This window comes from Ylistrum balloti, unplaced genomic scaffold, assembly GCF_031769215.1.
Source record: "Ylistrum balloti isolate Yb309-2 unplaced genomic scaffold, AGI_CSIRO_Ybal_v1 Utg370120, whole genome shotgun sequence".
Taxonomy (NCBI): domain Eukaryota; kingdom Metazoa; phylum Mollusca; class Bivalvia; order Pectinida; family Pectinidae; genus Ylistrum; species Ylistrum balloti.
This window is the reverse complement of record NW_026782137.1, coordinates 1532866-1558808: the sequence shown is the minus strand read 5'-3', so window position 1 is coordinate 1558808 and position 25943 is coordinate 1532866. Positions and strand designations below refer to the sequence as shown.

The 25943-nt window shown below is 35.8% G+C and overlaps 1 protein-coding gene across 1 annotated transcript in view; it reads left to right on the top strand.

Annotated features, from left to right (window-relative positions):
* Positions 1-20373, top strand: part of LOC132550370 (serine/threonine-protein phosphatase 6 regulatory ankyrin repeat subunit A-like) — a 59642-nt gene extending 39269 nt beyond the window's left edge. The window contains exons 19-31 of the mRNA XM_060214422.1: positions 403-504; positions 861-866; positions 4543-4647; positions 4948-5049; positions 6902-7000; positions 8218-8361; positions 11481-11516; positions 14500-14514; positions 16464-16571; positions 16782-17186; positions 17617-18985; positions 19688-19840; positions 20144-20373. Coding sequence (XP_060070405.1) covers positions 403-504; positions 861-866; positions 4543-4647; positions 4948-5049; positions 6902-7000; positions 8218-8361; positions 11481-11516; positions 14500-14514; positions 16464-16571; positions 16782-17186; positions 17617-18985; positions 19688-19840; positions 20144-20373 — 2874 coding nt within the window. The remainder of the gene's footprint in view (positions 1-402; positions 505-860; positions 867-4542; positions 4648-4947; positions 5050-6901; positions 7001-8217; positions 8362-11480; positions 11517-14499; positions 14515-16463; positions 16572-16781; positions 17187-17616; positions 18986-19687; positions 19841-20143) is intronic.
* The last annotated feature ends 5570 nt before the right edge of the window (positions 20374-25943 follow it).

Sequence of the window (25943 nt, the reverse complement as noted above, 5' to 3'; positions counted from 1 at the left end):
CCTGCATAAATATATTCCTAATGAATATTTGATAGGGACAGGGAGGGAGTTGGAATGTGGGTGGTTCGGAGTATCAAGGGTAGTGGTGTGGTGTAAAGATTGAGGGAAGGGGGATGGAGGAATACAGACATGGTACTATCTGATGTAGCATGGATTTTGTGAGATAAGTCTTTCCCCTAATTATACAACTCCTTTAACTATAATGGATCATGCTCTCATGATAATACTGTTCTGAACAAATGTCAATGATCGCTATTGTAAGGTCTCTTTGGAAACAATATTATACAACTAGTAAGATTTACCAGCACATCAGTTTACCTACATAAAATAACAATGTTTACACTTGATTTACTTCGTGGTTCACATTTATTTATACATTTCTTCATACTTATCATTTAACAGCACGGTCAAACCCCTCTGCATCTTGCCGCAGAGAACGACCACTCAGATGTGGTCAAGCTGTTTCTGAAGTATCGCCCAGAACTTGTTACCATGGCAAATACTGTAAGTATGCATGTCCTGGGATAACCTTCTTATTTCTTTCTATCTTTGTATGGTTATTGTCAGAACACATTTTCATTGATGACAATGAAAATAAGAATTTTCAAAAATCTTGCTTTATGTATATAAAATATCTTTTGATATTAAATCACATTCTTCACACCTGTGAATTTAAGACACATCACATCCATCATCTTTTATCACTATAAATAGGTCACTGTGTACAATTTTCTGTCATGTATGTTTCATATTTGTATTGTTTCTAACACATGTAAACACGTTATTTACAACACAATGTTGTATGTGTTATGTTTGCACTGTGACAACTGTAACTGAATCTGTTTCTTACTTTACCCTAGGATGAGGTAAGTAAAGAGTGACTCCTGTAGACAGTATATTGCATTATCTCCCCTTGATTTCAGTTTTATTTTATTGTGTTCCTTTAACCCCACAGATGATATATTGCATTATCACCCCTAACATTATAAGTAAATTATTTTCTGTGTTTCTCCCCTTGGTATTAGTACAGTGCATTCCTTATCATCTCCTCCCCCCCCCCACCCCATGATTTAAGCAAATTATGATCTGTATTATATCCCTTTAACCAGATACAGTATATATAGTATTTCTCTTTAATCCTGAAGACAGTATTGTGTTTTACATTCTCTTGACTGCCAGTGCATTGTGTGACCTCATCATGTGTCTGTTAGACAATATATACTGCGATATCTCACCATTAACATTGTATTATTCTCCTTTTTATTTTGTAATCTTCCCTTAATAATTTGAACCATTCAAATGACTTGTTCAAAAACAAATATATTACATTATCACTCCTGCCCATGATTCATTTATACACATATGTACTACATTATATCCCTTGACTCATTCATACACATGTGTACTATGTTATATCCCTTGACTCATTTATACACATGTACTATATTATATCCCTTGACTCATTTATACACATGTACTATATTTTATCCCTTGACTCATTTATACACATGTGTACTGTATTATCTCCCCTGATAATATATGATGTATTATCTCCCCTGATTTAGTTACACACATGTATGATGCATTATCCCTTGGATTTATTTAGACACATGTATGTTGTAGTTTCTCCTTTGATGCATTCAGACATATATATACTGCATTATCTCCCCTGATTTATTTAGACACATGTATGTTGTAGTTTCTCCCTTGATGCATTCAGACATATATATACTGCATTATCTCCCCTGATTTATTTAAACACATGTATGTTGTAGTTTCTGCTTTGATGCATTCAGACATATATATACTGCATTATCTCCCCTAACTCAGTTTAAATTCATATATAGTGTTAACACAGTTTATTTTGCCAATGTTTTTGTTCCATCATTTGCTTATTTCTCTTTACTGTGATCTAGCCACACTGTTATGGTAAACCAACAACATCAGGAGGCCTGTTCTTAAATATTTAATATACACAAAATATATAGAGTTTAGACAATGATCGGTTGTTATATTTCAACAGTTACAAAAAAACAATATGCTTTAGCGAGTGTTTTTGCAATGTTTTAAAAATGACTAATGAGAGTGAAAGAAATACCATTTATTTTCAAAGCAAAAAAAGGACATTCTAATTTTTCTTGAGTGTGTGAAATGTCCTTTGGGTCAAAGTTCATCCTGTCAGCCAATCAAAATATGCCTAAGTGTTATATCACATGTAGTTTAACATTTATGTTTTTGAAAGAAATGGAAAAATTCATTAATGCCTTTGAAGTTGAATAACACCCACCTATTGTGATAGAAATACATTTAACTGCTATTTTCTCGAACGACCTGCATAGAATAAAGACACATCAAGACTATCTGACAAATGATTGATTGAAGGCATAGTTACATTTCATGGATCTCACCTCGTTAAAGATTGTATACATACAGATTTTCAGTGCTGGTATTTAAGATCATGGCCTCATGATGTTAACATGGAATTGGAAAAATACAACTGAATCAGTCTCTTTACAAGGGAATATGAGTTATTTCATTTTTTTTTTTTTTTTTTTGTATCAAAATAATTTTGAAGACATTGGCAAACAATGTGCTATTTTCATATATCTTGATTAGAAAACATCCGACTTCAAATTTCCTCTTAGGCAATAATAGGACTGGACACAGCTGGAATGCCTTGTGTAAGTGTATGCCTGGTAGACTCTAGATATCAGTACATCACATGCTATTTAGTCTTTTGCAGTACAGAATGTTGTAGAATTCAGTAGACTACAAGTAGTCTGTTTCTGATATAACTACCTTAACTTCATGGCTAGCTTTGAAGGCCATTCTGATGTATGTTTAGTGATACATATTTCATACATACCTATACCTTGTTTTGTAAACTCTGTGAATTTGTTAAAACTCCAATGTATATACTAAATGTAGGTTAAAGTGACCTCGAAACGTGGAGCAGGATGTAGACTTGTGTAATTTTCAGAATCCTGATGTGATGATAGATTGGCGGTAGCGTTTGTTTGCTGATTGTTTGATTTCCTTTATCAAAATTGATGATTGTACATTTTAATTCAGAAGTTGTTGAGACAATACAGATATAGCTTAAAAGTACAAATTGAGACTCTCCAATGTAAGATTAATTAATTGATGTGTTCATATCAATACAAAATAATCTAACTCCAGACATTAGGTCAAAATGTCAGGTTTACATATATTGGTTATTGTCATTTTGTATCTAACACACAGACTACTCCCTCATGTCAAGTTTTCTTGATTAAAGGAAGACATTGAAGTATGACCAATCAGTAACACTCTGAAATCTTTCTAAGAAATCAACCCATTTATTTTATGGCTCTATGTGTATCTAATTCTGGGAGGCTGTAAAATATTCATATACTGGACATCCATACAATGTGAACCTGAAACATTGTTGTAAAGAATTAGTTTAAAATTGAGGTACATGTGTGTATAACTCTCAGCAAAATAGTAACATAAACAAATTTGACAGAGGGGAAATGACTGAACAATGATTAAACATATAAATCAGAACAAATGCCCCACACAATACTGTCATGGCTGTTTTGTTAATGGTTCAAGTTTCTCTGGTTTTGCCAAACCCTTGCAGAAATAAAAGATATATTATTAAAGCATTTTGTGAAAGGATTCACAATATCTATATTGTGTGATTTTATTCTGTTCCTGAAAACAACATGAAATGAAAATTCTTGAGAATTTGAGAACCTTTGCTGTAGCATTATCCTTAGACATCTGACTGATATGTCTGACTGCCAACCTCCTACTCCAAGTTTTGATGAAAATTAATACAGATGTAGGTATATTTGATTTAATGATAAATAACTTTCCATATTTTTGGGAATTTAGGCCACTTTTTTTGTGTGAGTCAGGCGTTGGGCTTATGTACTGATACAGCTTAAATGTGGATGAAAAAAAAATTGCCTACCATATGTTTGTAACTTAAACAGATCATGTATAACTGTCACTTGTAATCATATAAAGGTGGATTTCAAAAGCAGATACAATGTGTTCATATGGCAACAGTGTTTTTAAAAAGGCAGATAAAGATACAGTGAAATTATCAAATCTGTGGAAAAATGGATTATGATTTCAGCGAAGTCTTCATAGATAGCTGGTGTGATAATTTGTTTGATTGTTTGCAAAATACATAGAAGGCTAGGCTTAGTATGTTTTATAGATATCAATTGAGAATGCAATAGTAATTAGTATAAAACATCTCGTACAGTAATGTCACTCTTTCATCATTATCTCATCAGAATGTATACAGAATGCAAATTGCATTTCCCTGTTAAAATCTTAAACTAAACACAAAAATAAATTATTGTGTTATTAGAATTTTAATATCACAAATATACTCTGATAGATCACAAGATAAATTTTGAAATTTCAGAGCATGTTACAAGTTTACATCGATATTTTAAAAAAATTTATGTGTAAAAGATGTTTCATATTGACTGTGAATGCCAACTAAAATCAGCCTCTTTGACTAACTTTAATATGGTTTTGTAGAATGGGATGACCTGTGCCCACATCGCCGCCGCTAAGGGGAGTGTGGCGGTCATCAAGGAACTGATGAGGTTCAACAAAGGTGTGGTGACCACTGCAAAAAATAGAGTAAGTTCAAGGTCACTTATTGGTAATTTCAAGGTCAGAGACAAAAAACATTATTAGATTTCAGTTTAATGTAGTAGACCAGAACAAAGATCAAGGCTGTTTTGTTAGCAAAGAAAGAGTAGGTTTTCAAAGTTGCTAGGTTACTATGTAACCAGAATTATCTTTAGAAGATCTCTTAAAAAGGAATTTAGAATAGTAAATGAGGAGACTGTCCTCAATAAAATATGATTACTGAATATTTTTGACATGGATGTTTAAAGCTATGAAAAATCTAGTATGAAAATGTCTTTGTATTTACAGACAAGCGAGTCAACAGCGCTTCACCTGGCAGCAGCTGGAGGTCATAAAGAGGTTTTACAGGTGTTACTAAATGCAGGGGCACTTGCTACAGAAGAGAATGCTGTAAGTATGCTGTATCCCTTAGACACTTTCACAATGTATGGCTAGGAGCACTAGGTAACTTAACTCATAGGATGTCACTAAACATTTTTTTATGTATGGTTACGAGTAGATACATGTAATGAAATCTGCCACTTTTCTGTGTATGACTCGGGGCCCCCAGCCTGTCAGACATTGTAGTATATGAATGGAAGACGTGTTATCCCACTCTGCCAGATTCTTTGGTGTCTGACTGGGGTACATTTGACCCTTTTCTGCCAGACACTTGTTTGACTGGAGAATGTTTGACCCCACACTGCCAGACTTTGGTGTATGACTGGAGGACATTTGACCCCACACTGCCAGACTCTTTGGTGTATGACTGGAGGACATTTGACCCCACACTGCCAGACTTTGGTGTATGACTGGAGGACATTTGACCCCACACTGCCAGACTTTGGTGTATGACTGGAGAACGTTAGATCCCACACTGCCAGACTTTGGTGTATGACTGGAGGACATTTGACCCCACACTGCCAGACTTTGGTGTATGACTGGAGGACATTTGACCCCACACTGCCAGACTTTGGTGTATGACTGGAGGACATTTGACCCCACACTGCCAGACTTTGGTGTATGACTGGAGAATGTTTGATTCCTCACTGCCAGACTTTGGTGTATGACTGGAGGACATTTGACCCCACACTGCCAGACTTTGGTGTATGACTGGAGAACGTTAGATCCCACACTGCCAGACTTTGGTGTATGACTGGAGGACATTTGACCCCACACTGCCAGACTTTGGTGTATGACTGGAGGACATTTGATCCCACACTGCCAGACTTTGGTGTATGATTTTGATAAACATTTGCCAGACTTTTTAGTGTACATCAATGGCTGATGGTACACTCAGTCACAATCTACCAACCTCTTTATAGTGTTAATGACACACAATTAATCTCAATCTAACTGACTGTTTTTTATGTTTGACTAAAGACACGTTGATCGTGATCTGCCAGATATTTGTAGTGTATAGATTTTCTGATTAAAACTAGGAAAATGTTTCATATTAAGGATGATAGTAGTGATTTGTTACAATAATTACACCGCTTTCCATTTTGTATAGGACTGTTATTGGAGAAGCTAGGAATCAGTTATGATAACCTAGTTATAGTGTTGAGGTTACACATTCTCAACAAATCCTAAATCTGAATTATGTAATGTGCAATTAAATCAAGCATAAGTGATGCATCACCCTGAGCTTCAATGTGAGATATCTAACTTATCATGTGTTTGAGCATGAATAACCACTTGACAGACCACTAATGGAGCAAATGTTTAAAAACCTTGTAGTAGTGATATAAACATAACTTGCTGACACAGTAATTGGTAAGCAGCCCTGTAGCAATGCTATTAATTGATTTGATTACTAAATGCTAAAATTAATCAGCTATCATGTATAATTAGGTTACACACATTAAAGACTTGTGCTATATCTAGTGTGTCTCCAGGCATTCGGACATTGCTGAGACTGACAAATCACTCCAAGCTTAACCTTACATAGATACAGTGTATACTCCCCCAAACAATAGGTTGATTCCATATTAAGAAGTCATAGTTTTCTGTGAAGGTCAATTACCTCAGGCAAGTCTGAAGGTTGTATACTACATGGTCATTTACTGTGGGGCGGGGTGTTTTTCTCTTTGGTATTTTGTACCCACACTTGTCATTATCCGTTATTATACAGTTTAGTGAAGATTTATCTGATGAATGATGTACAGCATAGTTAGATTTATAAAAAAGAATGTATTGTAATAAATTTATTGTTTAAATTGCAGTAAACAATTTTTTTTATTCCATTTTTTAAATACCTTAGGACGGGATGACAGTGATTCACTTGGCTGGAAAGCATGGACATGTACACATACTTGAGGCCCTTAAAGGTCAAGTGTCATGGAGGATAACCAGTAAAAAGGTAAAGAAAATATTTAAGGGAATCACAATAGAAATACCAGAGAAAACAGCTTTTTTATAGGGAGGGTTACCATGCATGAGGGGAAAACATGTAACAGAGGGTTAACAGTGAATGTGGACCAGTTGTAGGGTGGGGAGGAATGCTTTAGAATGGTGATGAAGTTTGTTTCCAGGTGTATAACGCTTTAAAAGGGAGCAAAACATGTCATCAAAATGGAAAAGTACAGAAAGTTGTTTCTTGAAAAAGATGAGAGAGGAAATATTTATAAATCTTTATAAAATTTTCATATTGCAATTGATATAAAGAGAAAGTTGTGTCAGTCCTTAACATAACCAGGAAAATGTTATAATTATTGTCTGTGATGATTATCATTAGTAAGGAGTTGACAGAACATAAGGAAGGAATCCTCGGTGTACTTAATCATCAGGTATAACAAATTGTATTGTTTCCTGTTATTCCACCAACTCTTATATTTTTCCCTACCTTTAACATTTTCATTTCTTTTCAAACTTATTACAGGAAGCAAATACTTTGCTGTTTTGTTTTTCCAGGCAAATATTAAGACATAGGTTTTAATAAGAAAAGTTGATAAATCTATATTGTTTGAGGACTTATAGTCTAATTGGTAGGGAAAATGAAGAAGGTTACCAGTATCAATAAAGGAAAAACAAAGTTTGTACAAAATAAATGTCTAAACATTGGGACAAGGTATTTGAAGGACAGTAAACATACATACTAAAACAAAAAATTAATTATGATAGATTTTCATAATGAGCAGAATGATAAAGAAATGACAGGTATGGTATAAAAATCAGTTTATTGTGTAGCACCTAGTTAGCTGAGGAATGAGAAGTTGAGATTTTTGAGGTCAGATCAATACACAATGTCACTGCAGTTCCAATGATTAATAATTTTTTCCACATTCTTTTCACATGCTCGTCTTTGACAGGTTGTATGGTGATATGACATTGTCCCTCTATCAATGTGTTCATTTGTCTGTCAGCGATCTGAATCATTGTTCTTTTTCACTAACAGTAAAGGAGTTTTTGGTAATTCCTTGTAAAGTTGAAAATGGAATCATGGGTAACTTTATGTTTCAGACACCTGATTTAAAAGTCAAGGTTACAGTTATCAAAATTAGAATTTTGTTTATCATCACTATATAGCTTATGTAGATAAGACCAAAACCTTCATAAATTATTACCTTTCTATTCCAGACTGGATTATCTGCCCTCCATGTGGCTGCCCACTTTGGCCAGGTGAACTTTGTAAGGGAGATGCTGACTAAAGTTCCAGCCACAGTCAAGAGTGAGATGCCAGGTGGTACAGGGGATGCTGCCCTAAGTGGATTTTCAGCAGAGGTCAGTGACAGGATGTGTAAACGAGTTATACTACAAAACATTATATAATACAATGAATCCTTAAACTGTCTTTGTATATCTATTTTTACTGATTGTTTCTGAGTGTGACCTTCATATGTACTTATATTCTCTTGATCTTTCATGTCCTGTTGTTGTCTGCTTGAATGTTCTCTCAATATCTTGTCAATTTAAAAGATATTACTAAGTACAAGCGGTATGTTTGGTAACTGCATTGTATGCTGGTAACCAGAAGCAGTATCTATGGTAACTGCATTTTGTGCTGGATACCAGGTGTGAGATATATGATAACTGTATCATATACTGGTATTCAAATGTGGCATTTCTTGTTACTGTATTGTATGGTGATACCATTGTAATCAAGAAAGATATCTGTGGTAATGGTATTGTATGATGATCATCAGTAGTGGTATCTATGCTAACTGTATCAGTATGGTAGTAATCAGTAGTGGTATCTATGCTAACTGTATCAGTATGGTAGTAATCAGTAGTGGTATCTATGCTAACTGTATCAGTATGGTAGTAATCAGTAGTGGTATCTATGCTAACTGTATCAGTATGGTAGTAATCAGTAGTGGTATCTATGCTAACTGTATCAGTATGGTAGTAATCAGTAGTGGTATCTGTGCTAACTGTATCAGTATGGTAGTAATCAGTAGTGGTATCTGTGGTAACTGTATCAGTATGGTAGTAATCAGTAGTGGTATCTATGCTAACTGTATCAGTATGGTAGAAATCAGTAGTGGTATCTATGCTAACTGTATCAGTATGGTAGTAATCAGTAGTGGTATCTATGCTAACTGTATCAGTATGTTGGTAATCAGGAGTGGTATCTATGGTAACTGTATCAGTATGCTGGTAATCAGCAGTGGTATCTGTAGTAACTGTAGTATCAGTATGCTGGTAATCAGTAGTGGTATCTATGGTAACTGTAAACAGTATGCTAGTAATCAGCCATGGTATCTGGTAACTGTATACAGTTTGCTAGTAATCAGTAGTGGTATCTGTGGTAACTGTATCAGTATGTTGGTAACCAGCAGTGGTATCTGTAGTAACTGTATCAGTATGTTGGTAACCAGCAGTGGTATCTATGGTAACTGTATTAGTACACTCTAACCAGGAATCATATGGATCTTTAGTAAGTAACTTAGTAACTTGTGTAAATAAGAATGAGTATTGTAGCATTTCTTTCTTTCTCCTTATTAAAGGATAAATGTGATAGCTTGTAAATGATATAGAAATGAATTTAGATGAAACTTGTTTCTTGTTAGATGGTATGTTTTCTGTGTGTTAGGTATGTATACCTGTGATACTAGAACACAATTTGTGATGTGTAATAGTTATACACTGGTACTGTAATGTTGGTAGGTCCTGTGTAGAATATCTTTGTATTGATGAGTTACATTATATACATTTATATATCTAAATGTTCTGATATATCTATATCTTTTATTATATCTACATGATATATCTATATGAAACAATCATGCGGTCAGAAAACGAAAATATCTGGAAGAGATAAGAGACCGTCTCTGTTGAGATACGATATACCTAGGTATGTTAAAATATCTGGAAAAGCTAAAGAGACAGTCTCTATTGAAATACCATATATGTTTGAATATCTGGAAAAGCTAAAGAGACCGTCTCTATTGAGATACCATATACCTAGGTATGTTAAAATATCTGGAAGAGCTAAAGAGACCATCTCTGTTGAGATACCATATACCTAGGTATGTTAAAATATCTGGAAAAGCTGAAGAGACTGTCTCTATTGAAATACCATATATGTTTGAATTTCTGGAAGAGCTAAAGAGACCGTCTCTATTGAAATACCATATATGTTAAAATATCTGGAAAAGCTAAAGAGACCGTCTCTGTTGAAATACCATATATGTTAAAATATCTGGAAGAGCTAAAGAGACTGTCTCTGTTGAGATACCATATATGTTAAAATATCTGGAAAAGCTAAAGAGACTGTCTCTGTTGAGATACCATATATGTTAAAATATCTGGAAGAGCTAAAGAGACCGTCTCTGTTGAGATACCATATATGTTAAAATATCTGGAAAAGCTAAAGAGACTGTCTCTGTTGAGATACCATATATGTTAAAATATCTGGAAGAGCTAAAGAGACCGTCTCTGTTGAGATACCATATATGTTAAAATATCTGGAAGAGCTAAAGAGACCGTCTCTGTTGAGATACCATATATGTTAAAATATCTGGAAAAGCTAAAGAGACTGTCTCTGTTGAGATACCATATATGTTAAAATATCTGGAAGAGCTAAAGAGACCGTCTCTGTTGAGATACCATATATGTTAAAATATCTGGAAAAGCTAAAGAGACTGTCTCTGTTGAGATACCATATATGTTAAAATATCTGGAAGAGCTAAAGAGACCGTCTCTGTTGAGATACCATATATGTTAAAATATCTGGAGAGCTAGAGGGACTGTCTCTGTTGAGATACCAAATATGTTAAAACATCTGGAGAGCTAGAGGGACTGTCTCTGTTGAGATACCATATATGTTAAAATATCTGGAGAGCTAGAGGGACTGTCTCTGTTGAGATACCATATATGTTAAAATATCTGGAGAGCTAGAGGGACTGTCTTTATTGAGATACCAAATATCTGGAGGAGCTAGTGAAGCCAAATGACCAACTTAAATTAGGAGTCCACCACCTCATGGATTTCTTCAGCCTGTTAACACATGTGTGACGGTAGAGTGGACAAAGATAATGATAGAACTATAAATAAAGGAATAAGGAATAATTAGAGATAATTGAGTCAATCTATGTTTATGCTATAGCTTTTTTTAAATTGATTTTTTTGTATATTCCGACAACTGGTTCTCCTCTTAGATGAAGCGTATATAGTAGGACTTAAAAATCACCATTAAAGACAAGATTTTCATGGAAATATCAATTTTACCGAAGAAAACGGGGTTCACACTATTCGTGTAGGTTTCACTAAACACATCGTACCAAACCATAACATCCTGTGTCTTATTTATTAATGAATGTTGTTGAAATAAATGTGACCTAATTGTTTGTTACGTTTGCTTTATGATAGTATGTTTTGTTACCATTCTATGCTTCCAGCATAAAGCTTTACACAAATGGTTAAATCAAACTCAGGTGAGGAACTGACCTCTATGTGACCTTGGATGACACTGCAGTCTCACCAGCTTACATTTCTAGATGTGTTCACAGTGTATTGTTATATTGTAATACAAAATTGGATCAGCACAGCTAATGTCATTGGGTCCGATTCTACATCCTATATTATAATAATCAGACCACCTTATAGCAGTGTATATACCTGACCAGTTTCAATATTATCACATTTCTCACTGGGTCTTAATGTGTTCCCCCATTACATCATCACACACATATCATTATAATCTGCCCTCCTGGTACCATATTCTCAATGGGTCCTGTGTGTGTTCACTAATCACATCTTGTATATCATTATAGTCTGCCCTCCTGGTACCATATTCTCACTGGGTCCTATGTGTTCACCAATCACATGTTGTATATCATTATAGTCTGCCCTCCTGGTACCATATTCTCACTGGGTCCTATGTGTTCACCAATCACATCTTGTATATCATAGTCTGCCCTCCTGGTACCATATTCTCACTGGGTCCTTTGTGTGTTCAGCAATCACATCTTGTATATCATTATCATCTGCCCTCCTGTTACCATATTCTCACTGGGTCCAATGTGTGTTCACCAATCACATCTTGTATATCATAGTCTGCCCTCCTAGTACCATATTCTCACTGGGTCCTTTGTTTGTTCACCAATCACATCTTGTATATCATTATCATCTGCCCTCCTGTTACCATATTCTCACTGGGTCCAATGTGTGTTCACCAATCACATCTTGTATATCATTATCATCTGCCCTCCTAGTACCATATTCTCACTGGGTTCAATGTGTGTTCACCAATCACATCTTGTATATCATTATAGTCTGCCCTCCTAGTACCATATTCTCACTGGGTCCAATGTGTGTTCACCAATCACATCTTGTATATCATTATGGTCTGCCTTCCTAGTACCATATTCTCATTGGGGTCCAATGTGTGTTCACCAATCACATCTTGTATATTATTATAGTCTGCCCTCCTAGTACCATATTCTCACTGGGTCCAATGTGTGTTCACCAATCACATCTTGTATATTGTTATAGTCTGCCTTCCTGGTACCATATTCTCACTGGGTTCAATGTGTGTTCAGCAATCACATCTTGTATATCATTATCATCTGCCCTCCTGTTACCATATTCTCACTGGGTCCAATGTGTGTTCACCAATCACATGTTGTATATCATTATAGTCTGCCCTCCTGGTACCATATTCTCACTGGGTCCTATGTGTTCACCAATCACATGTTGTATATCATAGTCTGCCCTCCTGGTACCATATTCTCACTGGGTCCTTTGTTTGTTCACCAATCACATCTTGTATATCATTATCATCTGCCCTCCTGTTACCATATTCTCACTGGGTCCAATGTGTGTTCACCAATCACATCTTGTATATCATTATCATCTGCCCTCCTAGTACCATATTCTCACTGGGTTCAATGTGTGTTCACCAATCACATCTTGTATATTGTTATAGTCTGCCTTCCTGGTACCATATTCTCACTGGGTTCAATGTGTGTTCACCAATCACATCTTGTATATCATTATAGTCTGCCCTCCTAGTACCATATTCTCACTGGGTCCAATGTGTGTTCACCAAGCACATCTTGTATATCGTTATAGTCTGCCCTCCTGTTACCATATTCTCACTGGGTCCAATGTGTTCACCAATCATATTTTGTATATCATTATAGTCTGCCTTCCTGGTACCATATTCTCACTGGGTCCAATGTGTGTTCACCAATCACATCTTGTATATCGTTATAGTCTGCCCACCTGTTACCATATTCTCACTGGGTCCAATGTGTTCACAAAACATATTTTGTATATCATAATGGTCTGCCCTCCTAGTACCATATTCTCACTGGGTCCAATGTGTGTTCACCAATCACATCTTGTATATCATTATAGTCTGCCCTCCTGATACCATATTCTCACTGGGTCCAATGTGTGTTTACCAATCACATCTTGTATATCACACTATTCTCACTGGGTCCTATGTGTGTTCACCAATGTGTGTTCACCAATCACATGTGTGTATATCATTATATCATTATAGTCTGCCTTCCTGGTACCATATTCTCACTGGGTCCAATGTGTGTTCACCAATCACATCTTGTATATCATTATAGTCTGCCTTCCTGGTACCATATTCTCACTGGGTCCAATGTGTGTTCACCAATCACATCTTGTATATCAATCACATCTTGTATATTGTTACAGTCTGCCTTCCTGGTACCATATTCTCACTGGGTCTGAGGTTTTCACTAATCATGCCCTATATATCATCTTGGTACCATATTCTCACTGGACCTAATGTTAACAATGATTATGTCCTATACATCATCTTGGTACCATATTCTCACTGGACCTAAAGTTAACAATGACTATGTCCTATACATCATCCTGGTACCATATTCTCACTGGACCTAAAGTTAACAATGATTCTGTCCTCTACATCATCCTGGTACCATATTCTCACTGGACCTAAAGTTTACAATGATTCTGTCCTATATATCTTCACACATGTATCACCATATACTAGGTATCACATAACCAAACAGGTCTTACTACCACAAAATAGTAAATGCATGTTAATTATTTTGTATAATATGAAGATAGTGCTAATGTAATAAATTCATTGAAATATATTTTTGTCTCGCTGTTATGATGGGATATTTCATAAAATTTAGTTTTACAATTACAAGTCTAAGGGGCGGTGCATATCGATATGATTCTGATATTGTGGGTACAATACAATAATTATCTCTTTCCATTTTAATGCTTTCAATATGTCCATTAATTTCCTATGAACAAAAGCTCTGAAAAAAAATTTCATGAGAAGAGAAATCATGCCCAATGATTTTTTTATAGTATAAGTTTTAATTGTGTGATCACTGTGTCGATGGATTACACCTGCATGTTGCTTCTGTTTTCCTGTTGACCTTTGACCTTTGTACCCTGCAGTTGTTTCCAGAACAGGTAAGTAGGAGCACGCTTATACGGTGGAGAGACGAACAAAGAGATGGCACTCATTTATAGCTCTCACCCATTATATGTACTGGGCACCACACCGAATGTTGTTTTAATTTGAAGAAGAATATTGGTTGTCTGATCAGTTGTCTTGTAGGTGATATCATAGTCTCATTAACGAGCATGCTGCTAATTAGGTTTTTATGTACACATCAGAACATTGCATGATCTGAAATTTTTTTTATCCCAAACAGAAAATGTTGATGTACACTAGAACTCGTGTACTGTATAAGGATAAACTGGTCAGAGGATAATTCCTGTTATCACTTACATTTTAAAGTTATATTAACATTGTGTGACACAAGCAATGAATTAATTTTTATTGTCAAAAATAAAAACCATTTTTATGGAGGTTTGATATATAGTGTCACTAATGTCTATTCTGTTCCTAATTAATGTTATCAGCTCTATCAACTTTCTTTCTTTTGAGATTTTGACCAAAATTGATGCAAAGTCCAAATATGGGAATCTCTGATATCTTTGATAAGTTTGTGTTTCAGGGTTCCAAGGTCAAGGTCATTGTTACTGTTAACAGGTTATTGATAGTAATTTTGCATGGTAGTGAAGTCATCAGTAGTTATCTTATAGTACATTCTGTATTTATAGTCATTGCCTGATTTGCTAATTGGCTTCCTAATAATCGGTGTGAAGTTTAGAATTCATTCCCCCGACCAGAGATCGCATGACATACTGTTTGTTTGTGTTGAACATGGTGTCATCATGTTTGTTATATAGTAGACTCGCCATGCCCAACAAATTGTGTTTACTCACTAGAAATACACTTTTGATTTTAGTTGTTGATAAGATATACAGCATATATGATCTAATATCCCATTTTAGTTGACATTTGGCATGTAAAGTTCCTAGTATAAGTGCCATTAATACATTGTTGTTGAGTTTAATTAGAAATATGCATGTAGAAAATCATTTAAAAGTTATATCATTGATTGACCCAAAATCACATATCTTGATTGTAATATTTTGTTCAGCAAAGAGAGTTAAAAAGATGATGAAATTTAGATAATTCCATCCGAGAGGGGGCTTGTTGAGCCTCAACTTATTCACCTCAATTTATCTATCTTGTCTTAATCTCTGTTTACAATTTTTTCAAGGGTCACAATTTTAGCATTGAAAATTAGATCATTTCATTTTAACAAAATTATAGTTTTGCATTAATGATAAAAGTTATTACTTCATTTTCATGATATTGGTCACTATGTCAAGTTTCAAATTTGTGATTTCTGATTTATCAGTTGAAGTGTGATTCCATGCAACAATTTCTGTGAAGTAATGCTAGTATTGTATATCATGTATGTATCCTTGGATGATATAAAATATCTGAGTCAGTAATATTTGTTAAGTTTGATTTTTAATGGTGGTACCTGTCTGATTGATTACCTGTGTGACTTATGTTACCTGTCTAGTGACCTGTGTGACTGATGTTACCTGTCTGATTACCTGTGTGACTAATGTTACCTGTCTAGTGACCTGTGTGACTGATGTTACCTGTCTAGTGACCTGTGTGACTGATGTTACCTGATTACCTGTGTGACTGATGTTACCTGATTACCTGTGTGACTGATGTTACCTGATTACCTGTGTGACTGATGTTACCTGATTACCTGTATGGCCGATGTTACCTGTCTGATTACCTGTGTGACTGATGTTACCTGATTACCTGTATGACTGATGTTACCTGTCTGATTACCTGTGTGACTGATGTTACCTGTCTGATTACCTGTGTGACTTATGTTACCTGATTACCTGTGTAACTTACATTACCTGTCTGATTGATTACCTGTGTGAGTGATGATCTATGTGACTACTATTCATATGTGATTAGTGTTTCCTGTATGACTGATTTATTTTTAAAACAGATTGTTTTTGTAATGTTTTAGTCGGGACTGACTCCTCTTCATCTAGCTGCCCAGTCTGGTCACGAGGGACTTGTGCGACTCCTTCTCAACTCCCCAGGGGTACAGGCTGACGTCTCCACTAATGCTCAGGTGAGTTATCCTACAGATGTGCTCACCAGTTTGGCTTAATCAACTATTCTGGTAATAATGTCTGATAATTAATAATTAATGGTAAAGAGCCTGGTATCTATTGAGTGTTAATTTTATTTCCATGAATTATATCTCTTTCATATACTGGTAAATGTAAAATAAATGATATGTTAAATCTATAATGTACATCAAACCTGTTTGATTTTCTAGGGGGCTATTCCCCTCCATCTGGCTGCCCAGGGCGGACACACTGCTGTGGTCAGTCTCCTACTGAGTAAGTCTACAACACAACTTCATCTCAAGGACAAACGAGGTCGCACTGCTCTTCACCTTGCTGCAGCTAATGGCCACCTTGATATGGTTGCTCTGTTGCTAGGACAAGGAGCTGACATCAACGCCTGCGACAAAAATGGCTGGACAGCCCTCCATTTCTCAGCCAAGGCAGGCTACCTCACCGTTGTCAAGCTTCTAGTAGAGGGGGCAGCATCCCCCAAATTTGAGACCAAGGATGGTAAGGTACCGATTTGTTACGCAGCAGCTGCGAACCACTCAGACGTACTTAGTTATCTGATGAGAAAGGACCACAACACACAACATCTCATGGATGATAAAAAGGTAACTCTATCAACAAAATTCCTTGGCTTTCTTCAGCAAACCTTTTTCACATATTTTGTCTTAACATAATGCAAATGAATGTTGCACATGGTAACTACTACTAAATATGAAATGTTACCTGATGTATATATATACCTTGAGCATCCTCAGTGGTCTTTAAGATAAGTTCCTTACATCTAATTTCACTGTGTAGAACTTGAACATAATTGTACATCATTTTTGTTTTATAATATTCTTTAATGGTTTTAAGGAGAGGTTATAAATACACATCCAGAAAGCAATAGATTGAGTTAATAGAAGAATTAACAAATATCTTTTTCTTCAACACAACTGAAATATGTTTCTTTATCATCATCCAGAAGGTAATTGTAGACGACTATATTCATAGCTGAACAACATTTGTGAGTGTAATTCGTTTTCTGTTTTACAGTTTGTGTTTGACTTGATGGTTTGTGGGAAGATGAACAACAATAAGTGTATTGAGGAGTTCATCCTTCTATCTCCAGCTCCAGTGGACACTGCCGCTAAAATGTCCAAAAACTTCCGTCTCCTGGCTATAAAGGAGAAGGAGAGGTCACGTGACCTAACATCTGCGGGTAACTACTGTGAATTCATGGCAACAGAGCTGTTGGCAATTGCAGCAAGTGCTAATAGTGCAGGTACACTACTGAAGGCAGTCGACTGTCACGGTACACAATTCCTGGATGTACTGATTGAGCACGAGCAGAAGGAAGTGGTGTCACACCCCGCAGTACAGAAGTATCTGTCAGATGTGTGGGTGGGAAATCTACGTTGGGCCACCTGGAAGATTGTGATGCTGTTCATGGCCTTTCTGTTTATTCCAATTGTATGGCTCATATTCTCCATGCCACTTAAACACAGGTTTAACAAGGTGCCTATTATCAAGTTCATGGCTTATCTAGTTTCTCATCTCTACCTGATGATCCTGTTTTCACTAACCGTGGTTTTACCTCTCGTACCCATTTGGCAGTCAGGCAGCCTGATCCCCCACTGGTATGAATGGCTGCTTCTTGCATGGTTGTCTGGCCTCCTTGTGTCTGAACTTACAAATCCAGGAGACCGTGGTGGCCTTGGCTGGATCAAGGTCATCTCCATAGGACTCAGTTCCATTGGAATTTTCGTCCATGTTATAGCTTTTGCATTCGACACACAAAACCGACTGCTCATGTTATACATCAGAAACCAATTCTTCGCATGTGCACTTCTTATGTCTTTTGTACAGTTGCTGGACTTTTTGTCATTTCATCATCTATTTGGACCTTGGGCAATTATCATCAGAGATTTGTTGAAAGACTTAACACGATTTTTAGTTATTTTGTTAATATTTATCACAGGTTTTACTTTACACCTCTCTGCAATATACCAGCCAGTGTACAGTCCTGTGGCTGAAAACAGTGCCCTCGGGACAGGTGTTGGTAATGGAGAACCTTTAACCTACATGACACCAATTGACACATTTGAGTTACTTTTCTTCTCCCTTTTTGGGTTGGTAGACCCGGAGAGTCTGCCCACCACCTACAGGAGTCCATTCTGGGTGATAAGTCTCGCTAAGATTGTGTTTGGGATCTACATGATGGTCACACTCATTGTGCTTATCAACCTTCTCATTGCCATGATGTCGGACACCTACCAGCGAATCCAGCAACAGTCCGACATGGAGTGGAAGTTTGGCCGAGCCAAACTTATCAGGAATATGAATAAGACTTCTGCGACTCCTTCTCCTCTGAACCTGTTCACAAAGCTCATCACCTACTGTCGAGTGGCCTATAAACATAGGGGTAAGTACCAGTGTTTACTGGGCATCTTATTTAATACTGAGGTTAAAATCTCAGAATTAATTTTATATCAGACTCTCATCCTTCTGTTGTTTCCAGATTGATGTTGTAATTGATTAGAACTATAAATGTCAACCTTCACAGAATTTCCAACTTTCACCAAATGGATTAAACTTTATCATTGTTGCAAAACATTAGCTTAATCAGGTCACAGTGACCATGACCTCGGATCTCTGAAACTTTTAAAAAAAGGACCTTGAAACTGCATTTAAATGCAGCTGAAACTTTTTGAGTCAGTATGTAAACATGGTCAAATTATTTCATTATTTAACATCTTTTTAAGTCCTAAACCCTTGGGTTGGAAGGTCATAGGTCAAGAACAAATCAGCATTGATGTGATAATCATGTAAAAACAGAAAATAAAATGGCAAGTTCTATATATATTCTTTCAAACTTTGATATGTCCATTAGTGAGGTCAGAGATTTAAGGGAAGTTCTACAAATACATGGGATTTATCATACTCTTCTTCATATTCTTACTTTTATTAACAGTATGAGTGACACATTAATGTGGATTATTTTTAGTCAGGAAGATTATTTCATCTTAGCTGCTGCAGAAAGTTAGCCATGAATTCAAATATCAAAATCATTTAGAAAAAAAAAAAAAAACATTGTGGGAGTTGTCTACCCTTGCTTCTGTTGTAGGTAAGCTCTGTAATGGTCAGTCTCAGGACTTTGTACATGAGGATGAGGATCTAGACAATGTCTCTGACTCTCGATCAGTTGACCTCCTTGCTCACAATTCTGTGAGTTGGCTACGCAATGTTGTGCGACGAAATACACAGGTTGCTCCAGAAGGTAATCACAATTTACATCTCGCTGCTGGAAAAATTATCTTTTGAAAACTTTTATTTATTATCACATGTGTAAATAAATTCCGAGAGAGCTGATATTGAAGAGGCTAATCATCTGTAGATGATAAATTCATAGGGATTCTCTCTCTTGGCAAAGCAGATCATCAATATCATACTTGTATAAATATGAAAAAGTTACATGTGTTGTAATGCAAACCATTTAATGCCATAGACATACTACGATCAAGATAAGGAAATATTCAGGGCATGAAGGTCATGGGATATTGATGTTATCTTTTTCTGACAGGTGGTTTCTTGCGTGTGGGTGGTCACCATGGTCCACAGCGCCTGGAGGATGTCGTAGATTGGTTGATGGTGGTAAAGAAATACCTCTCAATGCAGGGAAGAGAGGATAGTGACCATACAATCACTGATGAGGATGATGTTGAAAAAAATGGTGACATTACTGGAAATATGATCTACAAAATGGGGGCACAAGACAACATGGAGAAGTCTAACAAAGACCACAAATCCTAGCCATGGTAACTGATATACACTGTAGATAGGGCTGTGATGACAGAGTACAAACAATCTTAAGGAAAAACTATTGACCAATACCAGTGTAATATGAAATTCCTAAAGATTGGACTGAAGCCGTATAGAAAGTATATGTAGGGCTGTTTCCAAATTACTTGTCATAATATGACTAGTTTGGTGTTCCTATGTATAAACTTTTTGCTTTCTGATGAGAATTGACATCATTTTGAAGTCTGTTATATGCAAGAAAGGCTATCTTTGAAAAAAAAAAGGACCGATTTATTTGCTGAAGAAAGTAGCCCCGATAAGGAGTGATTAATTTGACTGTGATACTAGAGTTATTCCCCTTGTGGGACTTGACCGGTGTTTTTAATTATTGACTACATGAAATTATCACATATAAACAATTACAGTGGTAGTGTTATACATCAGGTGTGACATGTTTGATAAAGTGTATAATATTTTTCTTTAAAATTTTCTAAACAAATAATTTTGTTCCACCTTTATTAATTATAAGTACAATTTTAGTGTTGTGATTCTTGACAGCTTTAATTACTTATAGCAGAGATATGATACAAATTGCTTTCAATATCAAAATACTTCTATCTGCTCTCAATATTTTCTCTGCTTCTCCTGACATTGTTACAAATACAACAGGACTGTAATTCCCACACATGTTGTGTATTGGGGGCCAATGCACCTAGAGAGTTCAGATTGTACTATATTATAAACAGAGATATACAGTACCGGGTATGCTTAAATTGAAACCAAAATAGAGTTGAATATTAAAGGCTGTAACACATACTCTAACATACTCATAGGGGCTGTTTTACAAAGAACAGTTTTTGAGTAAGTGATTCATCTTTTGTTTACCTCTCGTTTACTATTTGTTTATTGTTTTGTTTCAGGTTACATGTTATCCTCTAATTAACTTTTCATTTCTTGATTAAAAGCCAAATATGTGCTTTTGTATCCTAGATTTTGAGGACGACAATCAAATTGGTTTTAATTATAAATTGTTGATTCGATGTTTTCAGTATTTGTTTTCCATATATTTTATCTACAATATATTACAATATGTGATCCGTCCTGTATACAGTGTCAAATAAAGTGTTTGTTAAAAACTCTGCCATTGGGTATTTTGTTTGTTACAATCTGTCCTATTGGGTAAGTAATTTGTTGCAAGTTGCCGTACTGTTCTTTCAAGCTGATTATTTCCTTAAATGTATAAACACCAGAGAAGAATATATTCAAGTTGTTTTATCCTATAATCATTGCAGTCCCTTCTTTCCAACACATTGTTCTATGAACTCAGGGGCTTGTTTGTTAAACATCTGCCTATTGGTCACTAGTTTATTACAAGCCAGCCTTGTCAGTGCTGTGCTACAAACTGTCCTATTGGTCACTAGTTTGTTACAAGCCAACATATAGGTCATTCATGTGTTACAAGCTGTCCTATTGGTCACTAGTTTGTTACAAGCCAACATATAGGTCATTTATGTGTTACAAGCTGTCCTATTGGTCACTAGTTTGTTACATGTCATCCTACTGGTCACTTCTGTGTTACAGGCTGTCCTATTGGTCGCTAGGTTTTTGTACATGTCATTCTATTGGTTGCTTCTTCTTCACAATACATCCTGTTGGCCACTTCTGTGTTACAGGCTGTCCTATTGGTCACTAGTTTGTTACATGTCATCCTACTGGTCACTTCTGTGTTACAGGCTGTCCTATTGGTCATTAGTTTGTTACATGTCATCCTACTGGTCACCTCTGTGTTACAGGCTGTCCTATTGGTCACTAGTTTGTTACATGTCATCCTACTGGTCACCTCTTTGTTACAGGCTATCCTATTGGTCACTAGGTTTTTGTACATTTCATTCTATTGGTTGCTCCTTCTTTACAATACATCCTGTTGGCCACCTCTGTGTTACAAGTTGTCCTATTTATCCATAGTTTTGTACATACATTTGTATCATCCTTTTGGTTGCTTCTTTGTTAAAAGCTGTCTCATTGGTCAGTTAATAGTCCCCAACAAGTAACCAAGGGATGGAAGTCAAGTTAGTTTGCATTCTATTCATCCCTCCATTTCCTGTCTTTCCTTTCACATAAGTTATCACTGAGACTTCAGTGCATTCATGACAAGTAATTCCACTTTCAGTGAGTGGACCAGCTGTTCTATTAATTCTTAGGGAGGTTATTTTGATGTCCTAAACAAATGCTTTGGAGTTTTACTGATTATATTAATTTTGTACATTGGGTTAATCTATTAACAAATACTTTGCCAAACAAATTTGGTCTCCTGTTTTTTTCTTTACTTTCCTTATTTGACATTTTTAAAAGCACGCATTAAATACAAATTAAAACTAAGATGTATATTTTTTTCCAAATAAAAACTCTGTAATATTTAACTATCCTTTTAACACAAACAATAAACAAAAATATTCAACTGAATAAAGGCATTTTTATTGAGTCAAAAAGTTGAGAAACAGATGATAATATTGCAAAAGTGTTGATGCATTTTGATTTTCTCTTATTCTTGTATATATCTGACATGTCATGCTGCAGTATTACAAGTTCTCAATAGACTGAACATATGATACTTTTCTCACCGATAATACACAGTAACATTAAAAGTACCGATGTGTATCAATCAGTACTGTTACCATGGTTACATTCTAAACAATAAAAGCTCTGTGGTAAGTTTGGAAGTATTCTTCTACTGGTCATGGAAATCAGTGCTGTTCCTGCCTGACAAAGACACAGGAAGGAACAGAAAACATAATAATATTCAGACTTGAATAAGTTCAAAACTTCACCTACATGGTGTAGTAAGTACACTTTTGTCAACAATCCACATAGGCACTGAGACTTAGTTGTAAAGTTTTTGTTTGATAAGTCAACTGCCAAAGGTATGAACTGATCAACACTCCCCTGAGATAAAGGAATGTTAAAGTTTCCAATAACATTTTTCAATCAATCTTGCTTGGTCACAAAAAGTCTTGGCCAATATTTATAACTCACAAGCAGTGCCCTCATGAGCCAATGTAAAATGTACTCTGTAGAGGGCAAGTGACACCCTCACTACTCTGTAGAGGGCAAGTGACACCCTCACTACTCTGTAGAGGGCAAGTGACCCCTTACTATTCTGTAAAGGGCAAGTGACACCCTCACTACTCAGTAGAGGGCAAGTGACCCCCTTAATGCTCAGTAGAGGGCAAGTGACACCCTCACTACACAGAAGAGGGCAAGTGACATCCTCATTACTCTGTAGATGGCAAGTGACCCCCTCACTATACTGTAGAGGGCAAGTGACACCCTCACTACTCAGTAGTGGGCAAGTGAAATCCTCATTACTCTGTAGAGGGAAAATAACATCTTTACTATTCTGTAGAGGGCAAGTGATATCCTCATTACTCAGTAGAGGGCAAGTGACACCCTCACTACTCAGTAGAGGGCAAGTGACACCCTCACTACTCTGTAGATAGCAAGTGACACCCTAACTACTCAGTAGAGGGCACGTGACATCCTTATTACTCTGTAGAGTTCAGGTAACACACTCACTTTGCTGTAAGAGGGCAGGTGATGCCCTCACTACCATGTAGAGCATAGGTGACACAGTTACAGTTCTGTTGAGGGCAAGTGACACCCTTACTACTCTGTAAAAAGCAGGTGAAACCCTTACTATTTAGAGGGCATGTGACAGACGGTAGGTAATATTTTACACTCTTGTCTACAAGAAATGGGCAATAACCTTCACACTTGGTTGATATACATAAGATTCCATAACACATTTAACATGTACTGAATAGCCACAAAAAAAATTTGTAAACAATATGTACTGAATGGTGTTAACAATGAACTCTAAATGAATAAATGCATCAAAAATCTTATCAAAACAGAAGATCAAGGAATTGTCGTTAAAAGCTCCCAAGGATGTTTCGTAAGTACGAATATGCAGGTGTACTACCTAAGACGTGACCACTTTAACATCAACTGTAAAGTCAAACTTTCAAACCAATTTTCCCATTAAATTCCTATGAGTATAATTAGATGCTGACTTTAGATATCATTTTCTTAAAACAATTACAAATAATTATCAAAATCAATAATTAATTTTTTACCAAAAAGAACATTTTATTTGTTTTTCTCTATACGAATTTAATCGATAAAAGAATGATTAATGCCAAACTGAAATTATGAAATTGAAATTACTTCTAAGTGATAAGCTATCTGGACAACATGAAATGTTAACAATGGAAATTATATATAAAAATTAACCATCATGCAACACCAATAAAACATTTTCTTATCATTAATCATTCATAAGCATTGAAATGTTTACAAGATCTTCAGGATAACTTTATATAGATATAAGTCACACTAACGATTCTGTAATAATCTGTTGGATACTGTAAGCAAACAAGAGGCCAAAGGGCCTTAACGGTCACCAGAGTCACAATGCTTCTTGTAACATGTCATAGAAACGGTATTGTAAGTAAGATAACTTTAAATACTTTGTACATATAATGCAAATGTGAATTGTGAATAATATTAACTGCTGTTCCATGCTAAGGCTTCTGACCAAGTTTTAAATAAAAGAAATTAAACTAAAAAATTGAACTTTCCTACATAAAATCTTCCATCCAGGAAGGTAGAGCATCTTGGAAATTTCAGTCAATTTGACCTATTTTTGGCCAATTTCTAAATATGTGTATCTCATCAAACCGTCATCTTAAACTAAAAATTCTAACCAGGTTTGAACTATTTCCAATAAAAAATAAACTAATGATATTAAAAAAAGTAATTTTCTTATATAATTCATCGTAAAATTTACCCTCTCCCCAGGGAAAATGTGAGACCCTGGGGTCATTAAATTTACAATTTTGGTAAAGCATCTGAAGACCTTTCGATCCATGAAGAGTGCTTGATTCTACCACACCTGGGATTTCAGAAGATTTTTCTAAGTTTCAATCAATTTGACCCTTTTTCTGGCCCCGCCCCTTAGGCTCCTGGGGGTCAGGGATCATTTAATTAAAAATTTTGGTGCGCCTTTAGCCATGGAAGGATTTCATAAAATTTCATTGAAATCAGTACAGGAGTTTTCCAGAAGTAGTCAAAAATGTTAAAAGTTAACGATGCATGACACTGGACAAAAGGGGATAGCAATAGATCACCTAGAGACTTTGTCTCGGTAACAGAATAAAAACAAAGAAACATGAATCTGTATTAAAAAAATGTATGTACGCAACTCTCAATGTCATTTTAAACTATCTGTTACAAGTTCTGCTTGTAATGAAAAATAAATTCATGGTTTTTTGGTGAAAGTAAATGTTTGTAAAATTTTCCTGCAATCAGGCTTCATTATTAGGTCACTGTGCAACAACATCCATGTCAGCAAGATGATTTCCACCAATACACTCTATATTAGAAATGTATCAATGTCCTAGGGTTGTCTTTAGGGTGGACCTACTGATTTTGTTTCGCCAACACACTGTCCCTGTTGAACAGAACAGAAGTCATGGACAACATGAATCATAAATACTTGTGATACAACATTGAACAATCTGGTG